Genomic DNA, 23,955 nt, shown 5'->3' on the forward strand with positions numbered 1-23,955 from the left:
AGTGATTGAACCAGGGTTTGAGTTTAGCTAGAGAGGAGAGTAGCAGAATTAAAGAAGTATGGTTGGGAGTGATTATAATGACCCTGGAATATAAGCATTTTAAGGAGGGAAGTGAAGAATGAGGCTATAAAAATGAGTTATGATCATTGTGTTCAACATAGATCCCACATGGTCAAAGAGTTGTTGTAGTTGTCCATTTAGAGGGAGTAAGTCAAGATAGGAGAAAGTAATTAGCGAGTTGAAAGCTTAAATTGAAATTAAGGAAATGTATAGTTATTGTTAATGGTAGGGCATATGATTATGAGAATGAATAACTGAGGTAGGGTGGAGAATAAAATCAGTAGAGAAGAGGACAAGGAACCAAGAGGCCAGGGTATTAGCAGGAACACCCACACTGATAGTGAAATCACAAGAACTATAATCAGATAGGTTATTAGATTAGGAAGAGGTGACCAGGAGCAAATCAAGGAGTGATGAGAGTGACTGGGAACTGTAGCTGTGGTTTCCTGTATACCGCCATACTTCTGTATAGACTTTTCATGATTTGAAAGCTTCTTACCTTTTTACAAAGGACCCTGTACTTTGATCAAAAGCCCTCAGTCATACCACGGTCTTTCATAACCCTGCTTTTACAGCTGCGTATTCTTTGTTTAGATGCTTACAGCTATGGTACTTGCCTTCCATAGGAGTATTGTTTCTTATTTCTAGTTTATAGTATGTATTACATTATTTTTAAACTGGTAGTTTACATTCACTGTTTTTTTTCTCCTTTTTGTTTTTTTAAAACCAGACTGACAGTTCCCTTAGGCCAAGGACCTTATCTGTCTTTTTGTCCCTATAGCACTATAAAATATTTATCAGCAAACTCTAGGAATAGGTCTATTTAGCTGATACTTTTGGAAAGTCAGTTATTATCAAGTCAGTAGTGGTATAATTCTCTATTTTTATCTCACTAAATATGATGCTTACTTAGATTTACTTATATCAAGTGCTGACAGTTAATGAAAAAATATTTAAATTATAATGAGTTTCTTTTGTCTGTATATTACAAAATGGCTATTCTTAATCTGTTTGCATTTTAGAGAAGATTAGAAATACAGAAGCAGAGCTTCCCTGCTGGCTCAATAGTGAAGAATCAGCCTGCCAACACAGGAGACACAGGTTCGATCCCTGCTCCAGGAACATCCCATATGCAGAGCAACTAAACCTGTGTCCCACAGCTTCTGAGCCCATGCTCCGCAACAAGAGAAGCCACCACAATGAGAAGCCCGCATACCACAACTAGAGAGTAGGCTCTGCTCGCGACAACTACAGAAAAGCCTGTGCAGAAACAAAAGAACCAGCACAGCCAAGAAAATACATAAATAAAATTATTTTTTAAAAATACAGAAGCAATTATTGATTGCGCTTATAGATTGAAGATAGATAATATAGTTACTTGTACATTTTGAAAAGAGCCTTGGTTTTTTATTTTCTCTTTACTGGTTCAAGCCTCTATTTTGGGATTTTGGAATTGAGTTCACAGTTTAAGGAAGAAGGCCCTAAAAAGAAAACAAAGGATTTAAAGGTGACTATAATACAGCTAAACAAATGCTGTTTATTCCCTTCTTTACTAACTTACTGTTTAAATGGTGCAAGTTTTGGGACTCCCCGGTCAGTCCAGTGGTTAAGACTCTGCACTCCCAATGCAGGAGACACGGGTTTGATCCCTGGAACGAAGACCTTACATGCTGCACTGAGCAGCCAAAAGAAAAAAAAGAGTGCAAGATTTTACAATACCAGAAATGAGCATACTAAGAGTTGACTCATTTGTTGTTAGTATGCTTAATTTTATTTTCCTTAAAGAGAGTCTTTATGTGAGTATTTTTTTGTGTATATTTTGATTTCTCCTTATGATTGCGTATGTATTTGTCATTTTTATAATTAAGAATATAAATCACCTCTATTAATTATATTTTTTATTTATATTACATTTGCTTTGGGGCTATTATAAGTTAATTTAAATATATAAAAATTTCTGACACATGCTTATTTTAGATTTTTCTTTTTCTTTTTTTTCAGAAACTATGAGTGGAGGATCTCAAGTTCACATTTTTTGGGGTGCTCCAGTCAGTCCACTGGAAATGACAGTCTCACAGGAACCAACCTCTTTAGCACCCACTACTGAGACCTGGAAAGAAATTCAGGTTTTGTACAATCACCATTCCTTATACCTGAAGGATAAAAAATGCAGGCACAAAAATCTCGAGGACTGTCAGGCCCTGGAACCTCTGGGTCTTCCAGATCTTCCTCATGGTCACACTCCAGCAAACTCTATGAACAGGTCTGTTCACATGAAAGATGACACCACACGTTGCATTTCTGAAACACAAGCTGCGAAGTCCCAGAAGAGTTACCTCCTGGGAATGAGTGACAGAACCAACTCCAGTGAGCAAATATGTGGACTTAAGGGAGGAATTCAGCATTTTACTGAAGAAGAGAAGTGTCAAAAGCTTTCCAGTGAACTTGAGAAAACCACAAACGAACAGCATGATCAATCAAACATATGTGGTCAGAACATTCCAAAAATTTCCTTTCATTTAGATCATAAGTGTGCAGCTATACTGGATGTGGTCTGTGGTACTGAATGGACCAACACTCCAGAAGCTATCAAAATGAACTGTGCACCAACAGAGCATCATGAAGTACAGAACCGGTGTCTGGAGTTCTTTCCCTCTAACACAGTAGACAAACCAAGGCCTGAAGGACTTAAAATATCCACTGATACTGAATTTCTTAGTATAATGACCTCCAGCCAGGTTGCTTTCTTAGCTCAAAGGAAATATAAAGGGCAGAATTCTATAAATAAAGGGACCATAACCATGGAGATTGAACCAGAAGCAAGTTATGGGGAAATAAGAATAACTGAGGATAATTTGATTCAGTCCAAAGATGATTCTGCAGAAGGATGTAAAGATGGACAGAACCAAGCCTGTTCCCTTGAACTTTTTAGTCCTGTTTGTCCTGAAACAAAAAGTTGCCACACTCTCTTAAACGCTGATAAAGATCTTGAAGAAAACATAGGATCTGAAGAACTTTTCAATTTTGATGATAACTTTCAACCAAATGAGGTATGCATTGAGTCATGTAACTCAGGAATACTGTGTTCTCAACTAAATACCTTCCACAAAGGTAAGAGAAGTTGGACCTCTGAAGAGAAATCAGGCCATCCTCAGGCTCTATCTAAAGTCCCCCATGTAGCTAAGAAAATTAAGTTGTTTTCTAATGAGAGAGATCATACTATAACAGTGGGCCAGAGGAACATGTCTGGATTTAAGGGCATTAAAAAAACCTCATTAATAAAAAACTGTGATTCTGAACGTCAGAAATACAATTGCTTAGTCATGGTGTTATCTCCATGTCACATGAAAGAAATAAATATAAAATCTGGACCAAATTCTGGCTCTAAAGTGCCTTTAGCAACAATTGTGGTAACTGACCAATCAGAAGTTAAGAAGAAGGTGTTTCTGTGGAGGACTGCAGCATTCTGGGCCCTTACTGTGTTTCTTGGAGATATAATTTTACTCACAGGTAAGGTCATCGTGGTAAATATCTTATTTTACAAAGCTGTAGTCTTTTTCCCCCTCCCACTTTAAGCCTTTAAGGATTCTTTCCTTACCATTTGCTTCTTAGGGTTCCAGCATGATTGAGTCCCTTAGAGCATCTGTATTGGTCTCCTCATCCCTGCATTGCCATTTCTGGGTGTTTATCTGTCCTTTTTTGTTCTGTCCCTCCTTCCTACTGTCCCTCCTGTTCCTCCTTCTCTTTGAGAAGTCTCTGATTTCTCCTCCTTTCATTCACTATGCTAGCATTCATGTTGTGTCTCATCGGGCTCTTTGTTTTCTTACCGTTTTATTTATGTATGTCTTATTTGTAACCCTTTTCTTTAGCTGTGTTAACAGGACGGCATTTCTACTATTCCATCCCTAGTAAAGCTATGCACACTACATTCTTACTGAGGGAGCGTGGAATTTCTATTGAATTTTTAAATTATTAAAATTACCAAAGACCCTTGAACTGCATGGGCCCCTTTACATGTGGATGTTTTTCAGTAGTGAACACTACAGTACTCCACCATTCCTGGTTGGTTGAAACCACGGATGTAGAAGAGCAAGAGATTCAGAGGGCTGACTAAAGTAATGGATTAACCCTGTGTTATCCAAGGGTCACTACTGATCACATTTGGAAATACGGAAAGGAGAGACTCCTGGTATTATACCAACCTCATATAACTGCCAATGGAGTGTTGGAGTATTGCCTTCCAGTTATCTTGCCTGTGCTCCTCAATCATGTCTGCATATGGATAATAACGGACATTCATCGGGAACTTAGTCCCTGTTTTAGATGTTACATATCTTTCAACTCATTATATAACAATTGTATGAAGAGAGCACTGGTTATCTTCCCCATTTTTCAGCTTGAAAATATAGACCCAGGGAAGTGAAGTAACTTAGCCACTGCCAGCTAGGAGGTGGCAAAGCAGGGCTTCACCCCGATTCTAGAATCCCTACTCTCAATATACAGTTATAATCATGAAAAATGATTTGTATCCTGCGTTTTCACCTGAAAAACAAAATCTAATAGTTTGTTACATGTCCTATATTGATTTAAAAATCAACACGTAGTGTATTAGGGCATAGTTACTGATCATCTTAAGAATGAATCCCACACCAGCACAGAGTTGATTAAGCTTCATAATATATGTAAAGAAAGAATGTGATAGAGAAGAGGTGTGGGTCAGCTTTAAAAGCTTAGAAAGAGAAAGTATCAAGGCAGTCATTTGTAATTCCTCTCAGATGGTTTGCTGAGGGAGTGAGAACCTTAGCTAATATACTTGGGTATTTGTGGAATTGGGTATTTTCAGGTACAGTCTCTACTGAGGAGCTGAACACAGGTTTGTGTCAGCTTTGCGTACTCTCGTCCCACTGGCGGTATCTTCTCTGCAGGCAGCTCAAGCCATCTAACTTGCTCTTTTCTGATTCAGTGCTTGCCGAGCAGCCCTTTGCTTATGACTCGGCTTCTAAGATATAAAACTACCTACAAGGTGAGAGCAGGCTGCAAGTGTTTCTTTGGCAATTTTGTATATTTAAACAAAAAGGTTGTGTTCTGTTTTTCTGTTTTCCTGTTTGTCTCATTAACTGATTTGAATACAAGTTTATGTCACAGAGCTGAAATCTGTTTCTGGAGTGCTGAAAAAAATGAGGTCCCCAAGACCATAAAGAGTAGGGTAGACCTTGGACCACTATTACTTTATCAAGGCATCACTGTCCCTGTATGAGCCTCCCAGGAGGCCTTTTCTTAGCAGATAGAAACTCAACCCAACTCTCTCTCTTTTCCCCTAGTGTCCATACAGTTGTTACCAAGGAGGTAACATTCTGTGAAGTGACTTTACCGAAGTTTACTTAATATTTTCCTATTATAGAATATTTAGATTATTTCTATGGGCACCAGTTTTTTAAAATGGGTTTTTTTTTTTTAAAAATAAATAAAATGAGTTTTTTTGGTTTGTTTGTTTCTGTTTTACTTAATTTCCTTAGTTAAAAAAAGTAGTTTACAGATATCTAGTTTCTTTTATTTGTGTGGAACAGATCAAAACTTTGTGGAAAGGGAAATTTGTACTTTTCTGTTTTCCTAGTTAGGTAGTGAGATTACATTTACAGAGGAATTTATGAGTGAAATCCCACTTTAATTAATAGCATCCAGTTGCAGATGATTATATCTCTGTGTTGGATATCTCATACTACCTGCTGATATCCACCCAAAACTGAACAATTCTGTCTAACAGATGGATTCCAGATCACATTCCATTCAGTAATGGATATTTTTCTACTGTAGCAATAGAGTGAAAAGATGCTCTAAATATGGTCTATATAGTCTCTAAGGAGACTAGTGACTAGAGTTAAAAGAGAAGAAGACCTGGGACTTAACTGGGAAACCAGTATATAAAGGACAGATAGAAAACTGTATCAGTGAATGGACCAAGAAAAGGGGGGCAAGGGCTGAATTCTTAACTCCCCTCCATCCTGTTACCAATGATTAACATTTTACGAGTCTGAACATAGGTTTTACAATATGGTTTTCTGAAAGTTCTCCTTGAAATTTCTTATTTGTTCCTTTCTGAAGAGCAGGCATCCTGAATGTCAGATCTTGAAAAGCTTTGAATTCTGTACTGGTTGTTCTTGGCCAGGTCATGGGGAGCCACTGAGAGTTTTTTTAATCAAGTCAGTAGGTCACATTAATGTTCTTGATAAATCATTCATTAGCATCATGGAACATGGATTGGAGATAGGAAGGGGACCTACTTGGAGAGAGAAGAATGTTTGATGCAAAACTAGCCATGGCAGGGCTGTGGGCAGATTCAAGAGACGGAGTCAGCAATTGGGTCGGAGACAAAAATGGGGCAGGAGAGGTAAAAGTTCAGGATGATGTCATGTTTTAATTGACCTGGCTAGCAGCATAGTGCCAACAGATGAGATGGGGCGTACAAGAAAAGCAGATTTGAGCCAGGCTGAGTTTGGGGAGCTATTAGAATATCCAGTCAGGAATGTCAATTAGGCAGTTGTGGATAAATGGGTAAATGGGTTTGAAGCTGAGGAGAGGATCTGGGATATAAATTTGGAAGTAATTACTTAGAAATTATGCATCCTTGTTTTTCTTTGATTATTTTGCTGCCATTAGTGTATCTTCATACCTCTAACATTTTATACTGATTATAAAAAGCTGATTATATCCTGCCTGGGATGGATCTGTCTCTGTCTTTAACTTAAGTTTTGTTCTACGTAGAATTGTTTCTCCCAGTTGGAATGTTTAGTTCCACTAAATGTTTCTTCTCTTTCCATCTTAGATCATGCAGCTCTCTTTTTCCTGGGAAGTGTTCCTTACCTCCAAAGTATTTCATTTTTAACATCTATAGAAGATAATTATTATTGAGTTTAGGGAAAAATAATCAAAGTTCTTTAGGAATGCCTTACATTATATTTATATATGGCTTATGGCAGAGGAAATAAATGCATACTAAATATGTTTTACTCTTCTAGGAACTACTGCTTTGGAACCCTGCTTTCAGTCCTGATCCTAAATGACTTAACTTATCAGAAATATACATTATACCTTTGCCTTAAGCTAACAAAACTGTTAAAATTTTCTCTGTGGAGCAAAGCTTCCATATTGATATTATTTGAATATACAGAAGCAATTTTGTTATTTTGCCTACGTACAGACATTCCTAGGTTCAAAGATCAAATTTGCTATTTTATCATTTTGTACCTTTAGGGAGATCATTTACCCTATTTGGACTTCAGTTTCCTGGCATGTGAGAGGCATGCATGGTATTTTGCTATGATGAGTACATTAATCCCAGTGTGAGGAAATTTTTAGCATGATCAGAACTTATTTTCCCCCTTTCTAGATGTCACTATGCATGAGGATCACTGGGTTGGTGAGACAGTACTGCAATCAACATTTACCAGTCAGTTATTAAATCTTGGGAGTTACTCATCTGTCCAGCCTGAAGAATGTAAGACACATTTTAAATATAAATATAATAATTTCTTAGTATTTAAAATATATACACATATTGAGAAAAATTAGAGTTAAAATGGCAATGTTAGAAAATGTTTTCTAAATGGTTAGCTGAAAGATATTGGTTTATTCAGTAAGAATGAAAATAGAATTTATAAAAATTAACTTGTACGGTATAAATCATATTTATTTTAAGAAATATTGGGGTTCATGATTTGTTTTCTTAGAGTCAATATACTCATGATTCTTAACCTTTTAGGGAGTCATAGACCTCTTTGAGAAGCTATGTGCCATTTCTTTAAAAAAATAGACTTAAGCAGGGAGACATAAAATTTTTCTTATCATTCCAAGTGATTCCATGGACCTCTGAAGTTCTTCCATGGAATTTCTGAGCCTCTGGAATTCTTAAGGTAATGAAAAGAGGATTTGTATGACAAATACATGTTTAGTTTTATAAGAAATTGCCAAACTATTTTTCAGAGTGGCTGTATCACTTAAACTTCCTACCAGCAATGTATCTTGTAGTTTCTCTGCATCCTTTTCAGCATTTGGTATTGTCCTATTTTTAAATTTCAGCCATTCTGATCACTGTGCAGTGATATCTCATTGTGGTATTAACTTGCATTTCTCTAATGGCACAAGACAGATCTAATAGACAGAATATGACTAAGAAATAAAAGATCTAAACAATATAGTGAGCAGTGTAGATCTTATGAATAAGGTGTATCTTATGGATATAAATTGAATTCTATATTCTAATGATAGAAATATGCATTTTTGTCATGTGTGTACAGTACAGTCAGAAAAATTGATCCTATTAGGTCATAAAGAAAATGTTATTAATTTCTATAAAGTGGAATTATTACAAACATACTGATCAAATGCTATAAAACTTGACTTTATTTCTTTTTAATTTTTTATGATGCTATTTGTTTATTTATTGACTGTGCTGGGTCTTTGTTGCTGCGTGCGGGCTTTTTCCTAGTTGTGGTGTGTAGGCTGCTCATTACAGTGGCTTCACTTCTTGCAGAGCACAAGCTCTAGGGCACATGGGATCCAGTAGGTACAGCACGTGGGCTCAGGAGTTGTGGTGCACAGGCTTAATTGCTCAGTGGCATATGGCATCTTCCTAAACCAGGGATCGAACCTGTGTCTCCTACATAAGCAGGTGGATTCTTTACCATTGAGCCACCAGGGAAGTGCAAGAACTAGAATTTATTAGCTACAGCAGCAGCAGGTCCTATATCTGGAAATTTTGTACCTACTGAACAAATTCTGAGTGAAAAAGGAAATACAAACTGATATTATAGAATTAAAAAATATAATAATGGGAACACTGCATGTCAGAATAGCTGGAATGCATTTAAGGAAAATTATCAAAGAAAAATGTATTAGCTGAACCCTTTTTATCAATAATAATAAAAGAATAAAAATACATGAATTAAATTATAAACTCTGATACCTAGCGAAAAAACAACAAAGTAAAGCAAAGAAACAAAGGTAAAAACAGTAATTAATAAGAATGTGAATTTTAAAATGATAAATTATTTTAATGTAAAATCTTGTTTCCAAAAAAATAGATGAACCAGCTAGTTAATTTGATCAAGAAAAAAGGGAGGCATGCATCTCAATGTTTTTTGCAGCACTATGTATAATAGCCAAGACAATGTCCACTGATAAGAGGAATTGATAAAGAACATGTGGTACATATGTACAATGAAATATTACATCCATAAAAATGAATGAAATTATGCCATTTGCAGCAACATGGATAGACCTAGATTATTGTACTGAGTGAAGTAAATCGGATAGAGAAAGACAACTATATGGTATCACTCATATGTGGAATCTTTAAGTTTTTAAAAAATGATACAAATGAACTAATTTGCAAAAGTGAAACAGACTTACAGATATTGAAAACAAATATGGCTACCAAAGGGGAAGTTTAGGGAGAAGGGATAAATCAGGTGCTTGGGATTAACATACACATGCTACTATATATGAGATGGATAACCAGCAAGAACCTACTGTACATCCCAGGAAACTATACTCAATATTTTGTGATAACATATATGAGAAAAGTGTCTGAAAAAAAATCAGTTCAGTTCAGTCGCTCAGTCGTGTCTGACTCTTTGCGACCCCATAAATCGCAGCATGCCAGGCCTCCCTGTCCATCAGCAACTCCCATAGTCCACCCAAACCCATGTCCATTGAGTTGGTGATGCCATCCAACCATCTCATCCTCTGTCGTCCCCTTCTCCTGCCTGCAATCTTTTCCAGCATCGGGGTCTTTTCAAATGAGTCAGCTCTTCACATCAAGTAGCCAAAGTATTAAGAGTTTCAACTTCAACAGCAATCCTACCAATGAACACCCAGGACTGATTTCCCTTAGGATGGACTGGTTGGATCTCCTTGCAGTCCAAGGGACTCTCAAGAGTCTTCTCCAACACCACAGTTCAAAAGCATCAATTTTTTGACGTTCAGCTTTCTTTATAGTCCAACTCTCACATCCATACATGACCACTTGAAAAACCATAGCCTTGACTAGATAGACCTTTGTTGGCAAAGTAATGTCTGAATGTATGTAAATTTTCTAGGGATTTACAGATAGCCAAAATTGATCCCATTAGAGAAAGAAAGTTTAAACTCACCAATTTCTGTAGAAGAAATAGAGAAAATTACTAAAGAACTACCATACAAAAGAGGGCCAGGTCTGAAAATAGTTTCACAGGAAATTCCATCAAACCTTCAAAGGCCAGATAACTCCAATGCTCTATAAATTAGTCCAGAGTATTGAAGGAGAAAATTCCCAATTCCTTTTATAAAGCAAATATAACACTAGCACCTAAACCAAATAAAGACATTACAAATAAAAATACAGACCAGTATTATACATGATTATTGATGTAAAAAGCCTAAACAGGATTTTAGTAAAAAAATCTAACTCTACATTAGGGAAAAAATGACCAAATGAGATTTATTCTAGAAATGGAAGATTTGTTCAGATACATTAATATTTCATATTAATATATGAATATTAGTATATTAATACATCTGAGAATTTGTATGGGTATCTTCATAGATGTTGAGAAAGCCTTTGAAAAATTCAACATCCATTTATTATAAAAAGCATTCCAAGAAATAAAAATTGAGGGATACTTTCTCCTACCAATAAGTACAGCATCAGTATAGTGCTACAATTACAATATAGTTGATACTATATCAATAATATAGATATACTTAACCCTGATGCCTTATCTTATTTAATGTAGAAACACTAGAGGCATTTCCACAAAGTCAAGAACAAAATAAGAACATCCCTTATCTCTGCTATTCTTTTCCATTTGCTGTTGTTCAGTCACTAAGTCATGTCTGACTCTTTGTGACCCCATGAACTACAACATGCCAGCCTTCCCTGACTTTCACTGTCTCCCAAAGTCTGCTCAAATTCATTTCCACTGGGTCAGTGATGCTATCTAACCATCTCATCCTCTGCTGCCCTCTTCTCCTTTTGCCTTCAATCTTTCCCAACATCAGGGTCTTTTCCAATTTGTTGGCTCTTCACATTAGGTGGCAAGGGTATTGGAGCTTTAGCTTCAGCATCAGTCCTTCCAGTATATATTCAGGGGTGATTTCCTTTAGGGTTGACTGATTTGATCTCCTTCCTGTCCAAAGGACTCTCAAGTCTTCTCCAGTACCACAATTCAAAAGCATCAATTCTTTAGCACTCAGCCTTCTTTATGGTCCAATTCTCATATTTGTACGTAACTACTGGAAAAACCATAGCTTTGACTATATGGACCTTTGTATGCAAAGTGATGCCTCTGATTTGTAATACACTGCCTAGGTTTGTCATAGTTTTCCTTTCAAGGAGCGAGTGTCTTTTAATTTCATGGCTACAGTCACCATCTGCAGTGATTTTGGAGCTCAAGAAAATAAAACCTGTCACTGTTTCCACTTTTTCCCCATCTGTTTGCCGTGAAGTGATGGGACCAGCTGCCGTGATCTTAGTTTTTTGAATGTTCAGTTTCAAGCCAGCTTTTTCACTCTCCTCTTTTAGCCCCATCAAGAGGCTCTTTTAGTTCACCATTATACGAAGAGTTATTCACCAATGCAATCAGAAAAGAAGAGGCATTTGAATGGGTAAAGAGTTCCACAAAAATTACTGTTAAAAAAATCAGTAGCCTTCATATACACAAACACCAAACAGAGGGCATAATGGTAGGAAAATGCTAGTTTACAATAGTAATAAAGAAGATGTTTCAGAATAAATTAAACAAGAAATGTGCAAAAACCTATATGAATAAAAATTTTAAATACACTGGAAAGAAATGAAGATATGAATAAGTGGAAAGACAACATTCCGTATTACTGGATTAAATAATTCAACATTAAATGATACCAGTTCTCCTTAAGATTATTTATAAGTTCAGTGCACTCTCAGTAAAAATACCAACATGATACTAATATGATACTATATATAACTTGATACTAACATTCATATGGAAGAACAAACATGCAAGAATAGCTAGGAAAACAGTGAAAAAGAAAAATATGAGTGACTAAGCTTATTGAGCATTAAAATATACTCTAAAGCCCCAGTAATTAAAGCAGTGTGATACTGGTACATGAATAGGCAACTAGATCAGTGGCATCGACTAGGAAGATAAGAATTAGGCACATATGTATAATTTAGTATATAACAAAGATGGTATCTGAAACCACTGAGGCAAAGGTTAGCTTTTAAATAAATGACCCTAAGGTAGCTTGGTAGCCACATAGAAAAAGATAAGATTGTATCCACTTTGTAACCAAGTAGGGTAGGGGGTCCCTGGAGAAAGAGTATCAGTATCAAGCTTGATTTTCTTGAAGTAAGAGAGGCTATTTTTGGCCTAAGCCATTTTGTGATCTAAGCCTGGCCATAATGCTTGTCTTTGAACAGGCCTGAGTAATTAATAACCTTTAAGGCGAAAGATGAATGACTGTTACCAGGGAAGAGAAGTTAACAATAGCAAAGATAAAATGTCAGCTGTAAAGATTCCCGGTTCTGTTTCAGAATTAAAGATGAGCCTGAAGCGGTGAACCACCTGAACAACTGAACCTAAAAGATGATGATGTTGATGTTTTCAAATTTGGTCTCTGCCTGCCTCCCAAAGTCCCTTCATGAATATGCATACACTAGCCCAAACCTCTTCGTGAAAAAGTGAAAGTTGCTCATTCATGTCCAACTCTTTGTGACCCCATGGACTATCCGTGGAATTCTTCAGGCCAAAATACTGAATTGGGTGGCCATCTCCTTCTCCAAGGGATCTTTCCAACCCAGGGATTGAACCCAGGTCTCCTGCATTGCAGGCAGATTCTTTACCAGCTGAGCCGCCAGGGAAGCCTGACTACCCTTAGCTTAAAACTTCCCCAATTTTGCTGTTCCAGGAGACACTGCTTTGGGAAATATCCCCAGTATTCTTCTTACTTGCTGCAAGTAATAAATCCTTCCTTCTCCCAATCTGTGGATTGGTAGTGTCTTTTGACTTGACACCCACAAAATGGTGAACCAAGTTGTTGGTTAACAAATTCTCATAACAAATAGAAGAATAAACTCCAAATGGATTAAAAATATAAATATTAAAAAATAAAACAATCTAACTACTAGAAGGAAACATAAATGAATTCCTCTTTAATCTTGGTGTAGGGAAAGGCCTTCTTACTATAACTCCAAATCCAGAAGCAGTAAAAACATGGGACTGATACATTTATCTATGGAAAAATAAAAATTTTAAGGACTAAAAAATACATGAAGTCAAAAGACAATTGGCATACTTGGAAGGAATATTGCAGCATACACCTTAGACAAAAGTCTAGTGTTCTAGTATATGGAAAATTCTTAAAAAATTAAGCAACAAGGGACCTGATGGGAAAATGGGAAGGAGACATGAGAAATTCAAGTTAAAACTACATAGAGATGTCATTCTTCACCTATCAAAGTGGCAAAAATTAAAAAATAGGACAACATGTTCTTTTGGTGAATCTGTGGGGAAACAGGCTCACTTAACCTTGCTGGTGGAAATGTAAATCGCTACAACCCTTGTGGAGGGCTATTTGGCAATACCTTACAGAATTATATATGTACTGAACTTTCAACCCAACAAGCTTATTTTTAAGAATCTATCATGAAGATAGAATTACAACAATATGCAAATATCTATACACTGGAACAAAAATATTATTCATTGCAGTATTGTTTGTTACTGCAAGACACTGAAAAAATAGAAACACTCATATATAGAACAGTTGATTAAATTATAGTATAGTCACATAGTGGAATACTATGCAGATGTAAAAAGAAAATGAAAAAGAGTCTATGAACTGATATTAAGTGATTTCCAAGACATCCTGTTGTGTGAAAAACAGAAACCCCCAAAAGCATATGTAGTATGCTGTCCTTCATCTAAGAAAGAAGGGAGGAATAAGAAAATATACATATAGAATTCCACATCTGTGCAAAAAAAGGAAGGGGCTTCCCCTTGGCGGTTCAATGGTTAAGAATCCACTTTATAATAGCAACACCACTTTGATCCCTAGACTGAGGAGATCCCACATGCCACAGAGCAGCTGAGCTTGTGTGCTACAGCTGTGCAGCCTATGCTCTAGATCCTGGGGGCCGCAACTACTGAAGCCCGAGTGCCCTAGAGCCCGTGCTCCACAAGAGAAGCTCTTGCCCTGCAACCAGAGAAAGCCTGCATATAGCAACAAAGACCCAGTGCAACCAAAAACAAGTAAATACATAAATGGATATATATATTTTTTTTAATGCAGGAAGGATAAACCAGAAACAACAAGATTGGTCACCTACAGGGAAGGGTTGGGAGAGGGGTAGAGAGAAAGAGGGAATGGAAATAGGGTAACATTGATGAAGAGGGAGTGACACTTCTTTGAGTATGTCTTTTTGTGTGTCTCTGTCTTATAGAACCATAGTAATGTTTCATATACCCCCCAAAATAAACAATTAAAACCAATTTGAATGTGGTGGAGGGAGAATCCAAAATGGAATGGAGACACTGACAAATGAACCTCACAGTATTAAAAATGAATAAAATAACTATACGGAAGGGTAGTAGGGACAAGAGAACAAACCTAAGAAACTGTGGAAAACAGTGTATTGACTGGATTCTGTAAGGTCAAGGGGAAGAAAAGCTGTACGTAAGTGCTGTAATCTAGTTAGTAAAAGTGTTTCTCAAGGAGGAAGGGGTTAGCAACAGCTTTGTATGTGTACTAGAATTGAACAGGTCAATAAATATGTAATAGATAATCAGAATTGGGTTTTTGTTGTTACAGAAAGAAATTATATTTAAAAAAGAGGGAAGATTAAAGGGAACCTTTTGGATTAGAGCCAGAGATATTAGTATAAGCTCATGGTCTTCTATATATATGTAGAGAGAGATAAGCAAATAGATAAAGGAACACAGAAATATATATATAGAAGTGTATGGATGGGTTATTATGCTCAGTACATAAATTTCCTAGTTCTGTCTGCTGAGAGGATACAGAAGCAGTGACACCTCAGTAGTAAAGATCCTACCTAGTATCCATATCTTGGTCTGTAAGAGGAATCAGCACTGCTAGAAGTGGTTGATTACAGGCCTGCGACGAAGAAAATCTGAGAAGAGCCTGGAACTTTCATGGTGTCAGAAAAGGGTTGTTTTGAAAGAACACAAAAGCCAACTTGAAGGACATTCTATTGGCAAGAACTGGAACAATTGAAGAATAAAAGAAAAGATGGTATTGGATTATAGCCCTTAGAATAAGATATTTATGGATTCATACTGATATAAATATTTAACTAACTTACAAAATGAGTAAGCAAGTAAATAAATTAGAGAGCTCTTTTTCACAATTCCATTGGATAAATTGGAATTCCAATGAATAAATGTGAGAAGAAAGAAGAAAACAGAGAATTACCATCAGGTAGCTACTTCTGTGATAAATACTACAAACAAGGATCCTTTAATAGATGCTAAAATTAGTAGGGGGAAGTTTGGGGGACAAATAGCATTGCATCATTTCAAGGTATCTCCCCAAGGTAGTTATCAACTTAGAAGGGGAAAAATAACTTTATGGTGAACAAACTTGGCTGACATAAACTTAACTGCGTGATCAAGGTAAATGTTCTCTGTTTTATTAAGGATATTATGAATTCCTTGCTATGTTGCATTGACAGGGACACAGCATAATTTTGTGATATTCTTGCCAAGAATGCATAACCTCATTTCAGTCATGAGTAAACATTGGAGAAACCCAAATGGAGAGACATTCTACAAAGTAACTGATTGATACTTTTCAGAAGTGTCAAGGTCATGAATGACAAGATTGAAAACTACTGCAGACTAAAGGAGGGTAAAGAGAAAAAAGAACTAAATGTAATGTAAAATCCTGGATAGGATGCTACACAGAAGAAGAATATTAGTGGGAAAGTTGGTAAAATTTGAGTAAGTTTTATAACATAACATTAATATTTGGGCAGTATTAGTTTCCTGTTTGTGGATAACATGATGGATTATTATGATTATTATTTATAGATTTACAAAGAATCCTTCCCCTCTTAAAACTACAAGCAAATTATTAGAAATAATGGGAAAGTTTAGCAAGGTGGTCACGTAAAAGGTTAATATACAAAAGTCAATTGCATTTCTAGAATGGAGTGACTAACGACTAGTAACAAATAAAGACAAGGCACCGTTTACAATATTATCATGTGGATTTAACAATTTTGTTGTTAAATGAAAAAATGAAAAATTAAAAGACTAAACATATTTTGTTCATTGATCGAAAGATTTAACATTGAGACGATTTCAGTTCCCCCCAAGTTGGTCTGTGACTCAGTAAAAATCCAGTCAAAGTCCCAGTAAGATTTTCATGAAATTTGATAGATTATTCTGATAGGTAAAAGAGTAAGTGGTCAAAAGCAGCCTGGGATTTTTTTTTTTTTTTTAGTTTTGGGATTTCTTTAAAAGATTTAAGTTTAATGTTTTATTGTGAACATTTGAAGTCGCTACATCTTGGAAAGCACATTTCCAAGGAGTCAAATGGCTTTTAGAGATGTTATTACAGATGTTTTATAGTTGTTAATACAATGGAAGGGTAAAGAATGTTTTAAAATAATGAAAATAACATGGAATGTAAGTGTTTTTCACAGGATTTGAGAGATAGATGATGTAGATCTTGTTTTAAGAGTGAACTGGATTCAAGTAAGATTGCTCTAGTTCAGTAATTTCATGAAGATCTAAGGATCCAATTCTGGATGGAGAATATGCCTTGGAAACTCTGGGTAGCTTCAGGTTTTTGCAGAATAATGTGAAAAATATTGAGCTAGTTAAATAGCTTTTAGAAGTTACTTCAAGTTTGTTTTTCTATTTATATAGGAATTTATATTTCCTTGTTTTTCACAGGTTGCACAAGTTAGTAGCTAAATAAAGTATGTTCTAAGGCTTTTTTGTATGATTAGATAACTGTTTTGAAAATAGTTAACAGTTGACACTTTAGAAATATTGCAGTTGTTTTTCTTCTGAAAGAAGTCAGTTTTGGTTTTTATTTTTTCAAGTTGTTACAACTCATGAAAGCTTACTTCTGATCAACATACATATAGAACTTTTGTTCTTTTCTCATTATAGTAAGGTGTTATAAATTTTACAAATTTAGTCCTGATAATGTGACAGGATATAAATTTATCTTAAGTATTAGTAAATTAAGTATATAAATAAAAGTTTTAACACAGTGTTTCCATGAAGTAGACTATTTTAGTTTGAATCTAAGTAATCAAATGTTTCTATACAAATTTTTATGAAGCAAGAATTAGTAAATAATCTGATGTTAGGGAGCTTCCCCTCCCTCCAAAACTCTTACTGCAGATAAAGAATAAAGCCCAGAAATGTTATGTACAAGTTCAGAAGAGTCATTATTGACAAAGTCAGAATTGAACCCAGTTCTTCTGATTCCAAATGTGCTGGAAATATTGTGAAAGAGGAATCAGAGCACCTGGTGAATAAACTGGAGCTGTAGAAGGAGATATTTGGAGTTGGGTTTTGCTATAATGTAATTGGTCTTATCTTCACTCTTCCTCTCTTTCTCATTCATCCTTCATGCTATCTGTTCTTTTCTTTTTTGTTCATTATCTTTGTTATGATATCACCATTGTTTTATAAAATCCATTTATGAATTAAGTAACCTTAATTAGAATAGATTTCATATCAGTTTCTGGAAACTTTAGAACATTTGTTTTTATCCATCCACTCAGCTATACTAGAAATCTTGTCTTCTGCAATCTTTTCTTTACCCTCCACATCTGATTGTTTCTTAGATTCTGCCTCTGAACTAGTTCACAAGTCTGTCACCCTTTTCTCCTTCATGCAGTCTTGCCTGGTTTCCAGCTCTTATCATCTGCTGGATGGTCATTAGCCTCCTAAAATGTTCTACTTTTGTCTGTGAAAATTGATTCTTCTGCATTAAAGCATTCATAAACTTGGATGGGAAGATATTACATCCCTTTTTTTCCTGCCAGTTTTATGAGATATGATTGATATACAGCACTGTGAAAGTTTAAGGTACATTGCATAATAGATAATGATTTGAGTTATATGCATCATGAAGTGATTATGACAGTAAGCTAAGTGAATATCATCTCATATGAATGAGATGATAAAAGATGATAAAATTAAAGAGAAAAAAATATTTTTCCTGTGATGAGAACTCTTAGGATTCACTCTCTTAATAATTTTCATATATAACATATAGCAGTGTTAATTATATTTATCGTGTTGTACATTACACCCCTAGTACTTATTTATCTTATAACTGAAGCTTTATACCTTTTGACTGCCTTCATCAATTTCCCCTCACCTCACCCCATCTCTGTTAACCATAAGTATTACATCTTTATTTTCACTAATTGTCTACTGAAAATTAGCATTTCCTTCCATTATGAATAAGGTGACAATCCACAGTAATATTTTCAATACTTGTGACTTGATCACCAATGGAAAGCACATATATTTTCATATCACATTATAGTTGTTGGAGATAACTTGAATATTATTTATCCACATGATACTTTGGCATACTTTGAAGTTATAGTAGTTGCTGCATACTCTGCTATATCTTATTATTTAATGTTTTAATGAGGCACATAAGTTATCCTCAGTTTCAAAAATATTTTGATTACTGTATTTCCATACAATTGGTTTTACTATTCTATTTCATTTAATGAATTTTAAAATATTACTCTGTAACAAAAATGTTGTAAAATTAGATAATGGTTATAGCCACACAACATTATGAAGTACAAAAAGCAAAAGCACTGAAATGTATACTTTAAAAGGGTGAGCTTGGGAATTCCCTGGTGGTCCAGTGGTTAGGAATCTGCACTTTCACTGCTGATGTTCATTCCCTGGATGGTGAATTAAGATCCCACAAGCCCCACAGTGTGGCCAGAAAAAAAAGAAAAAGGGTGAACTTTATGTATGTGAATTATATTCCAATAAAGTTGTTATAAAAATATTATTCTGATAATGTGTCCATATGCTTTATCAGAATACCAAAAGCATCTGAGATACGTAAAGGATTACTAACCGTTTCTCTTTACCTGGAAACATTCTTCTGCTCAGTTACTACCTAGAAACCTTTTCTTAGGCATTTTCCCAAAGCATTGCTCAAATATTTCCTCAATAAAGAAAGCCTCTTCCAACTTCTCTGGGCAGGTCTTTAGGTGCGCTCTTAGGAATGCTTACACGTGTCGCCTATATCCTAAGCACAGTGCTGGTTGTCAACCTCTAGGCTGATAATTTCTTCAGCCTTGGGATCATGTCTTTGTATCCCTAGCACTGGGAGTCTCAAATGGTTGTTTTTCTGTGTAGTATTCAGATGGGTGGTTAGAGAGGAGAATGATAGCATTGTAGCCAGTGAATATGGTGAGGGCAGAGGCTTAAAAGTGAGAAGGAATAAGACATGTTCCGGGAGGGCCAGTTAGAGGAGAGTTAGGAGTATTTCAGATGAGAAATGCTAACAGTCTTGAGGAAGAATAGTGGTGGTTGGGATAGTTGAGGAAGACGTGATCAAATCAGATTTCAGAGGTTAGGGTGCTGGTTGGATATAACAGGGTAATGGAGGAGTCAAAAAAATAATTGATGCATTTATATATGGCTGATTCATTTTGTTGTATAGCAGAAACTAACACAACATTGTCAAGCAACTATACCCTGATTAAAAAAAACCTGAAATATTGGTCTTGGTTAATTGGTAGAAAAATGATACTGTTAATGAAATAGAGAAGTAAGGGAACAGGGCAGGTTTTTTGTTTTTTTTTTTTGCAGATGATAAATAATTCCATTTCCATTGGTTAAAAACATCAAGCTTATTTTGGCATCTAAACTGGTTCGAGGGTAAGCTACACGCTTTATAAAAATGAAATCATGTTTGACATTTAATCACACTTTGCAACATAAAATACAGTTCTAAGAAAATGCCATGTTATCAAGAAAATATAATGTTTCCCTCTTTTGTATATATGGTCTTTTTTTTTCTTTCCTAGATTCCAGTATGATTAGTAATGTTGTACTTCAAGACTTACTGGCATATGTATCTTCAAAACATTCCTATCTCAGAGATCTTCCTCAGAGGCATCCTCAGAAAATGAGCAGTATAGAATTTATAGAATTGGAGCAGCTTCAGCCAGACATACTAGTCCATGCAATTCTAAGAGTTGTTGATATCACTGTACTAACAGGTAAATATTTTGGGTACTTCATTAATTTTAAGTTATAAAAAAATTAAGATATAACAAGGACCTACTGTATTATACAGGGAACTGTACTCAATATTTTATAATAATATATAAGGGAAGAAAATCTGAAGGAAGAGTATATATATCACTGTGCTGTATACCTAAAACGAACGTGATACTGTAGATCAGATGTATTTTGATTAAAAGAAACTTAAGTACAGGACTGTCTTAGTAAAGTATGATATCACATGCAGTAGAGTAATGCCAACTAAATATTTCGTTTCCTTTTCCAGAGGCGTTATACAGTTATAGAGGACAGAAGCAAAGGAAAGTTATGTTAACAGTGGAACAGACCCAAGGTCAACATTATGTGCTTGTATTATGGGGTCCTGGAGCAGCCTGGTACCCTCAACTTCAAAGGAAAAAAGGTAAATACACCAAAAAGCATTTAATCTATTTATAGATAAGTAAATGATTAATGCTTATGAGCCTAAGATGAAGGGACTCTGGAGATCAGACAACGTTTGAAATATAATTGAGCATGATTGAATATTCTTTTGCAGATTTCTTGTTACAATTTTTTACCTCCTGTAAACAATTCAATGATCTATAATCCTCTATAATTAATGGCAGCAAAATAGAAGCTTTCATTTATTCCCAGGTATACTACTTTACCTTTTTAGTGAAGATTGAAGATCTTACCTTCCTTGGATAATCTTGTTTAAAAATTTAATTCTGGAGATACTTCTACAATTTTTATTCAGTCAAGGTACTCTGATAAATAAACTCCTCTCTGGTTATAGGGCAGATGTTAGAGGAGTTGCATTAACTCTTTCAAGTCACAGTGTTACTGTTTAATGAGTTACTGTGTTCCAGGTTTTTATTCCAGTTGTTTTAAAAGCATGGACTATTAGACCCATAGAATGTTCATGTTTAAAGTATGACCCATGATTATATTTTTCATTAGAGCATCAGTTAATCATTTATGAAGTATTAAGTTAAGTGAAATTGGAACAACAGACTGTTTCCAAATAGGGAAAGGAGTATACGTCAAGGCTGTATATTGTCACCCTGCTTATTTAACTTATGTGCAGAGTACATCATGAAAAACGCTGGGTTGGAATAAGCACAAGCTGGAATCAAGATTGCCAGGAGAAATATCAGTAACCTCATATATGCAGATGGCACAACCCTTATGGCAGAAAGCGAAGAACTAAAGAGCCTCTTGATGAAAGTGTAAGAGGAGAGTGAAAAAGTTGGCTTAAAACTCAGCATTCAGAAAACTAAGATCATGGCATCCAGTCCTGTCACTTCATGGCAAATAGATGGGGAAACAGTGGAAACAGTGACAGACTTTATTTTTTGGGGCTCCAAAATCCCTGCAGATGGTGATTGCAGCCATGAAATTAAAAGACGCTTGCTCCTTGGAAGAAAAGTTACGACCAACCTAGACAGCATATTAAAAAGCAGAGCCATTACTTTGCCAACAAAGGTCTGTCTAGTCAAAGCTCTGGTTTTTCCAGTAGTCATGTATGGATGTGAGAGTTGGACTATAAAGAAAGCTGAGCGCTGAAGAATTGATGCTTTTGGAGAAGACTCTTGAGAATCCCTTGGACTGGAAGGAGATCCAACCAGTCCATCCTAAGGGAAATCAGTCCTGAATATTCACTGGAAGGACTGTGGTTGAAGCTGATGGCCACCTAATGCGAAGAACTGACTCATTGGAAAAGACCCTGATGTTGGGGAAGATTGATGGTGGGAGGAGAAGGGGACGACAGAGGATGAGATGGTTGGATGGCATCACCGACTCAATGGAAATGAGTTTGAGTAAACTCCAGGAGTTGGTGATGGACAGGGAGGCCTGGCATGCTGCAGTCCATGGGGTCGCAAAGAGTCAGACAGGACTGAACGACTGAACTGAATTGAATTGATGTTTCAATAAAATAGTGTAACATCTTCATTTTGATATTAGATCCTTTAGTTGTAACAATCAGAGGCAGTTTAATTAGTGGCTTCTGAGTTATTTTACTCTGTTAAACTAATTCAGAGGTTGATTAGGTATGTCATCCATTCCTTTTTTACCTGGAAGAGTTAATATGCCTTTGCAAACTTCTATTTCAAAATAGTTATCTAAGGATAGGATCTATCACATTGCCTCTCTTAATCATTAATAGCCCATAACTAGGATTTGAGATAAGTCTGAATTTTGGCTTTCATGTTAAGATCAAACAGTGGCAAATATTTGTTTGGTTGAGAAATCTGAAAAACATGTGTCAATGATATACAAACCATCATTATTGACCACTATGTCATGGTCAGGAACATGAGTCAGCTGCATGCTGAGCAGAATGTAGATCAAAGGTGGCATTCCAATTGTAGTGGAGCTGTAGCAAAGCAGATTGCTCCATGCTTAATATGAATATTCCTTTAAAGCTGATAGTTATTTGGTCAATAGAAGAGGAAGTATAGTTTCTCTAGATAATTCTTTGATATTTAGGTTAATGTTGAAAATTTATAAATCCATGAATTAAGGTGTAGTTTCTTTGTTCATTTCTTCAGCATATTTATTTATATTTCAAATTTTAATATCTGCTCTAATACCTCAAGATCCAATTTTGAAGAATCATTTAAGTAAGTGATTCTTCTTTCACAAATTGTTAGTATTCTGTCTATTCTTTTAGTATTTCTTGAGGCATTCTCTATATTATTCTGTCTGTACTGGGCCCTTGTTTTCCTTGTTCCCAAGGGTAACAAACTCACATTTAGGTGATATAATTAGAAGTGATTGTCAAGCAGTAATTATTGAATACTAGAGACAAAAGAGTTGATGTTTTGGAGAAAAATAATAAATTAATTCCCAGTTTTTTAAAATATGTGTTGCTAGTAGGAATTTGGCATGCCTGATATGCAGCAAGCATTGTGTACAGTTAAAGTCCTCATGAGGGTGGGCTAGGGACATAAATTACACTTCTTGGTAATAATTTGATATGCATAAAATAAGCTATTCAGAACTAAGTCCCTTTCCAATGCAATATTCTCCTGAAATCATTTAATAGAAGTCTAATATTTTAAAAAATATAACAGATTACGATAAAGTACACTCATGACATTACTAATTAAGCACAGAATAATATAAGTGATCCCAACCTTTGTGATTATGCTTCATGCAAAATCACAGTTACATCTGCATGGAGGTTTGCTATTCCTTCACACCCTTAATTCCTGATTGAAGTATAGAATTGTATCACAAATTGTCTTGGTATTGCTCAGTCTCCCTCAGACTTACTAGCTTAACGTGCATTCGACTCCTTTCTGTTTCTTGAACACGCCAAACTTTTTCCTGCTTTGGGATCTTGAATTTATGTATTTCCCCTGCCTAGAGTGCTTTTTCCTCCAGCGCTCCCACACAGATGGCTGTCCAATTTCATTTCCCCAGAGAGGCCTCACACGTGAATATACATAATCACTCCCTATCACGTCACTCTTTGTATTGCAGTTGTGCCACCTAACACAAACAGATGATCCAGCTGATTTGCTTGCTTGATAATTAACTAAATTTCTCAGTAGGTTGTAAAGTTTGTGACCAAGAGCACCCTGATTAGCCTGTTCACCATTGTATCCTCATC

General features: G+C 35.7%; 1 protein-coding gene across 11 annotated transcripts in view; it reads left to right on the plus strand.

Moving 5' to 3' along the window:
* SHLD2 (shieldin complex subunit 2) overlaps positions 1–23,955 on the plus strand; it is a 108,851-nt gene that overhangs the window by 67,572 nt on the left and 17,324 nt on the right. For 5 of the 11 annotated variants that reach the window (XM_065922749.1, XM_065922750.1, XM_065922751.1 and 2 more), the window contains 4 exons: positions 2,062–3,570; positions 7,448–7,555; positions 20,138–20,332; positions 20,623–20,757. In XM_065922749.1, coding sequence (XP_065778821.1) covers positions 2,067–3,570; positions 7,448–7,555; positions 20,138–20,332; positions 20,623–20,757 — 1,942 coding nt within the window. In that variant the 5' untranslated portion in view covers positions 2,062–2,066. Of the gene's footprint in view, positions 1–1,082; positions 1,568–1,640; positions 1,857–2,061; positions 3,571–7,447; positions 7,556–20,137; positions 20,333–20,622; positions 20,758–23,955 lie in introns of those variants that run through there. The other 6 variants (XM_065922748.1, XM_065922743.1, XM_065922744.1 and 3 more) reach the window with 3 other exon arrangements.

This window comes from Muntiacus reevesi, chromosome 2 (genome assembly GCF_963930625.1).
Source record: "Muntiacus reevesi chromosome 2, mMunRee1.1, whole genome shotgun sequence".
NCBI classification, from domain to species: domain Eukaryota; kingdom Metazoa; phylum Chordata; class Mammalia; order Artiodactyla; family Cervidae; genus Muntiacus; species Muntiacus reevesi.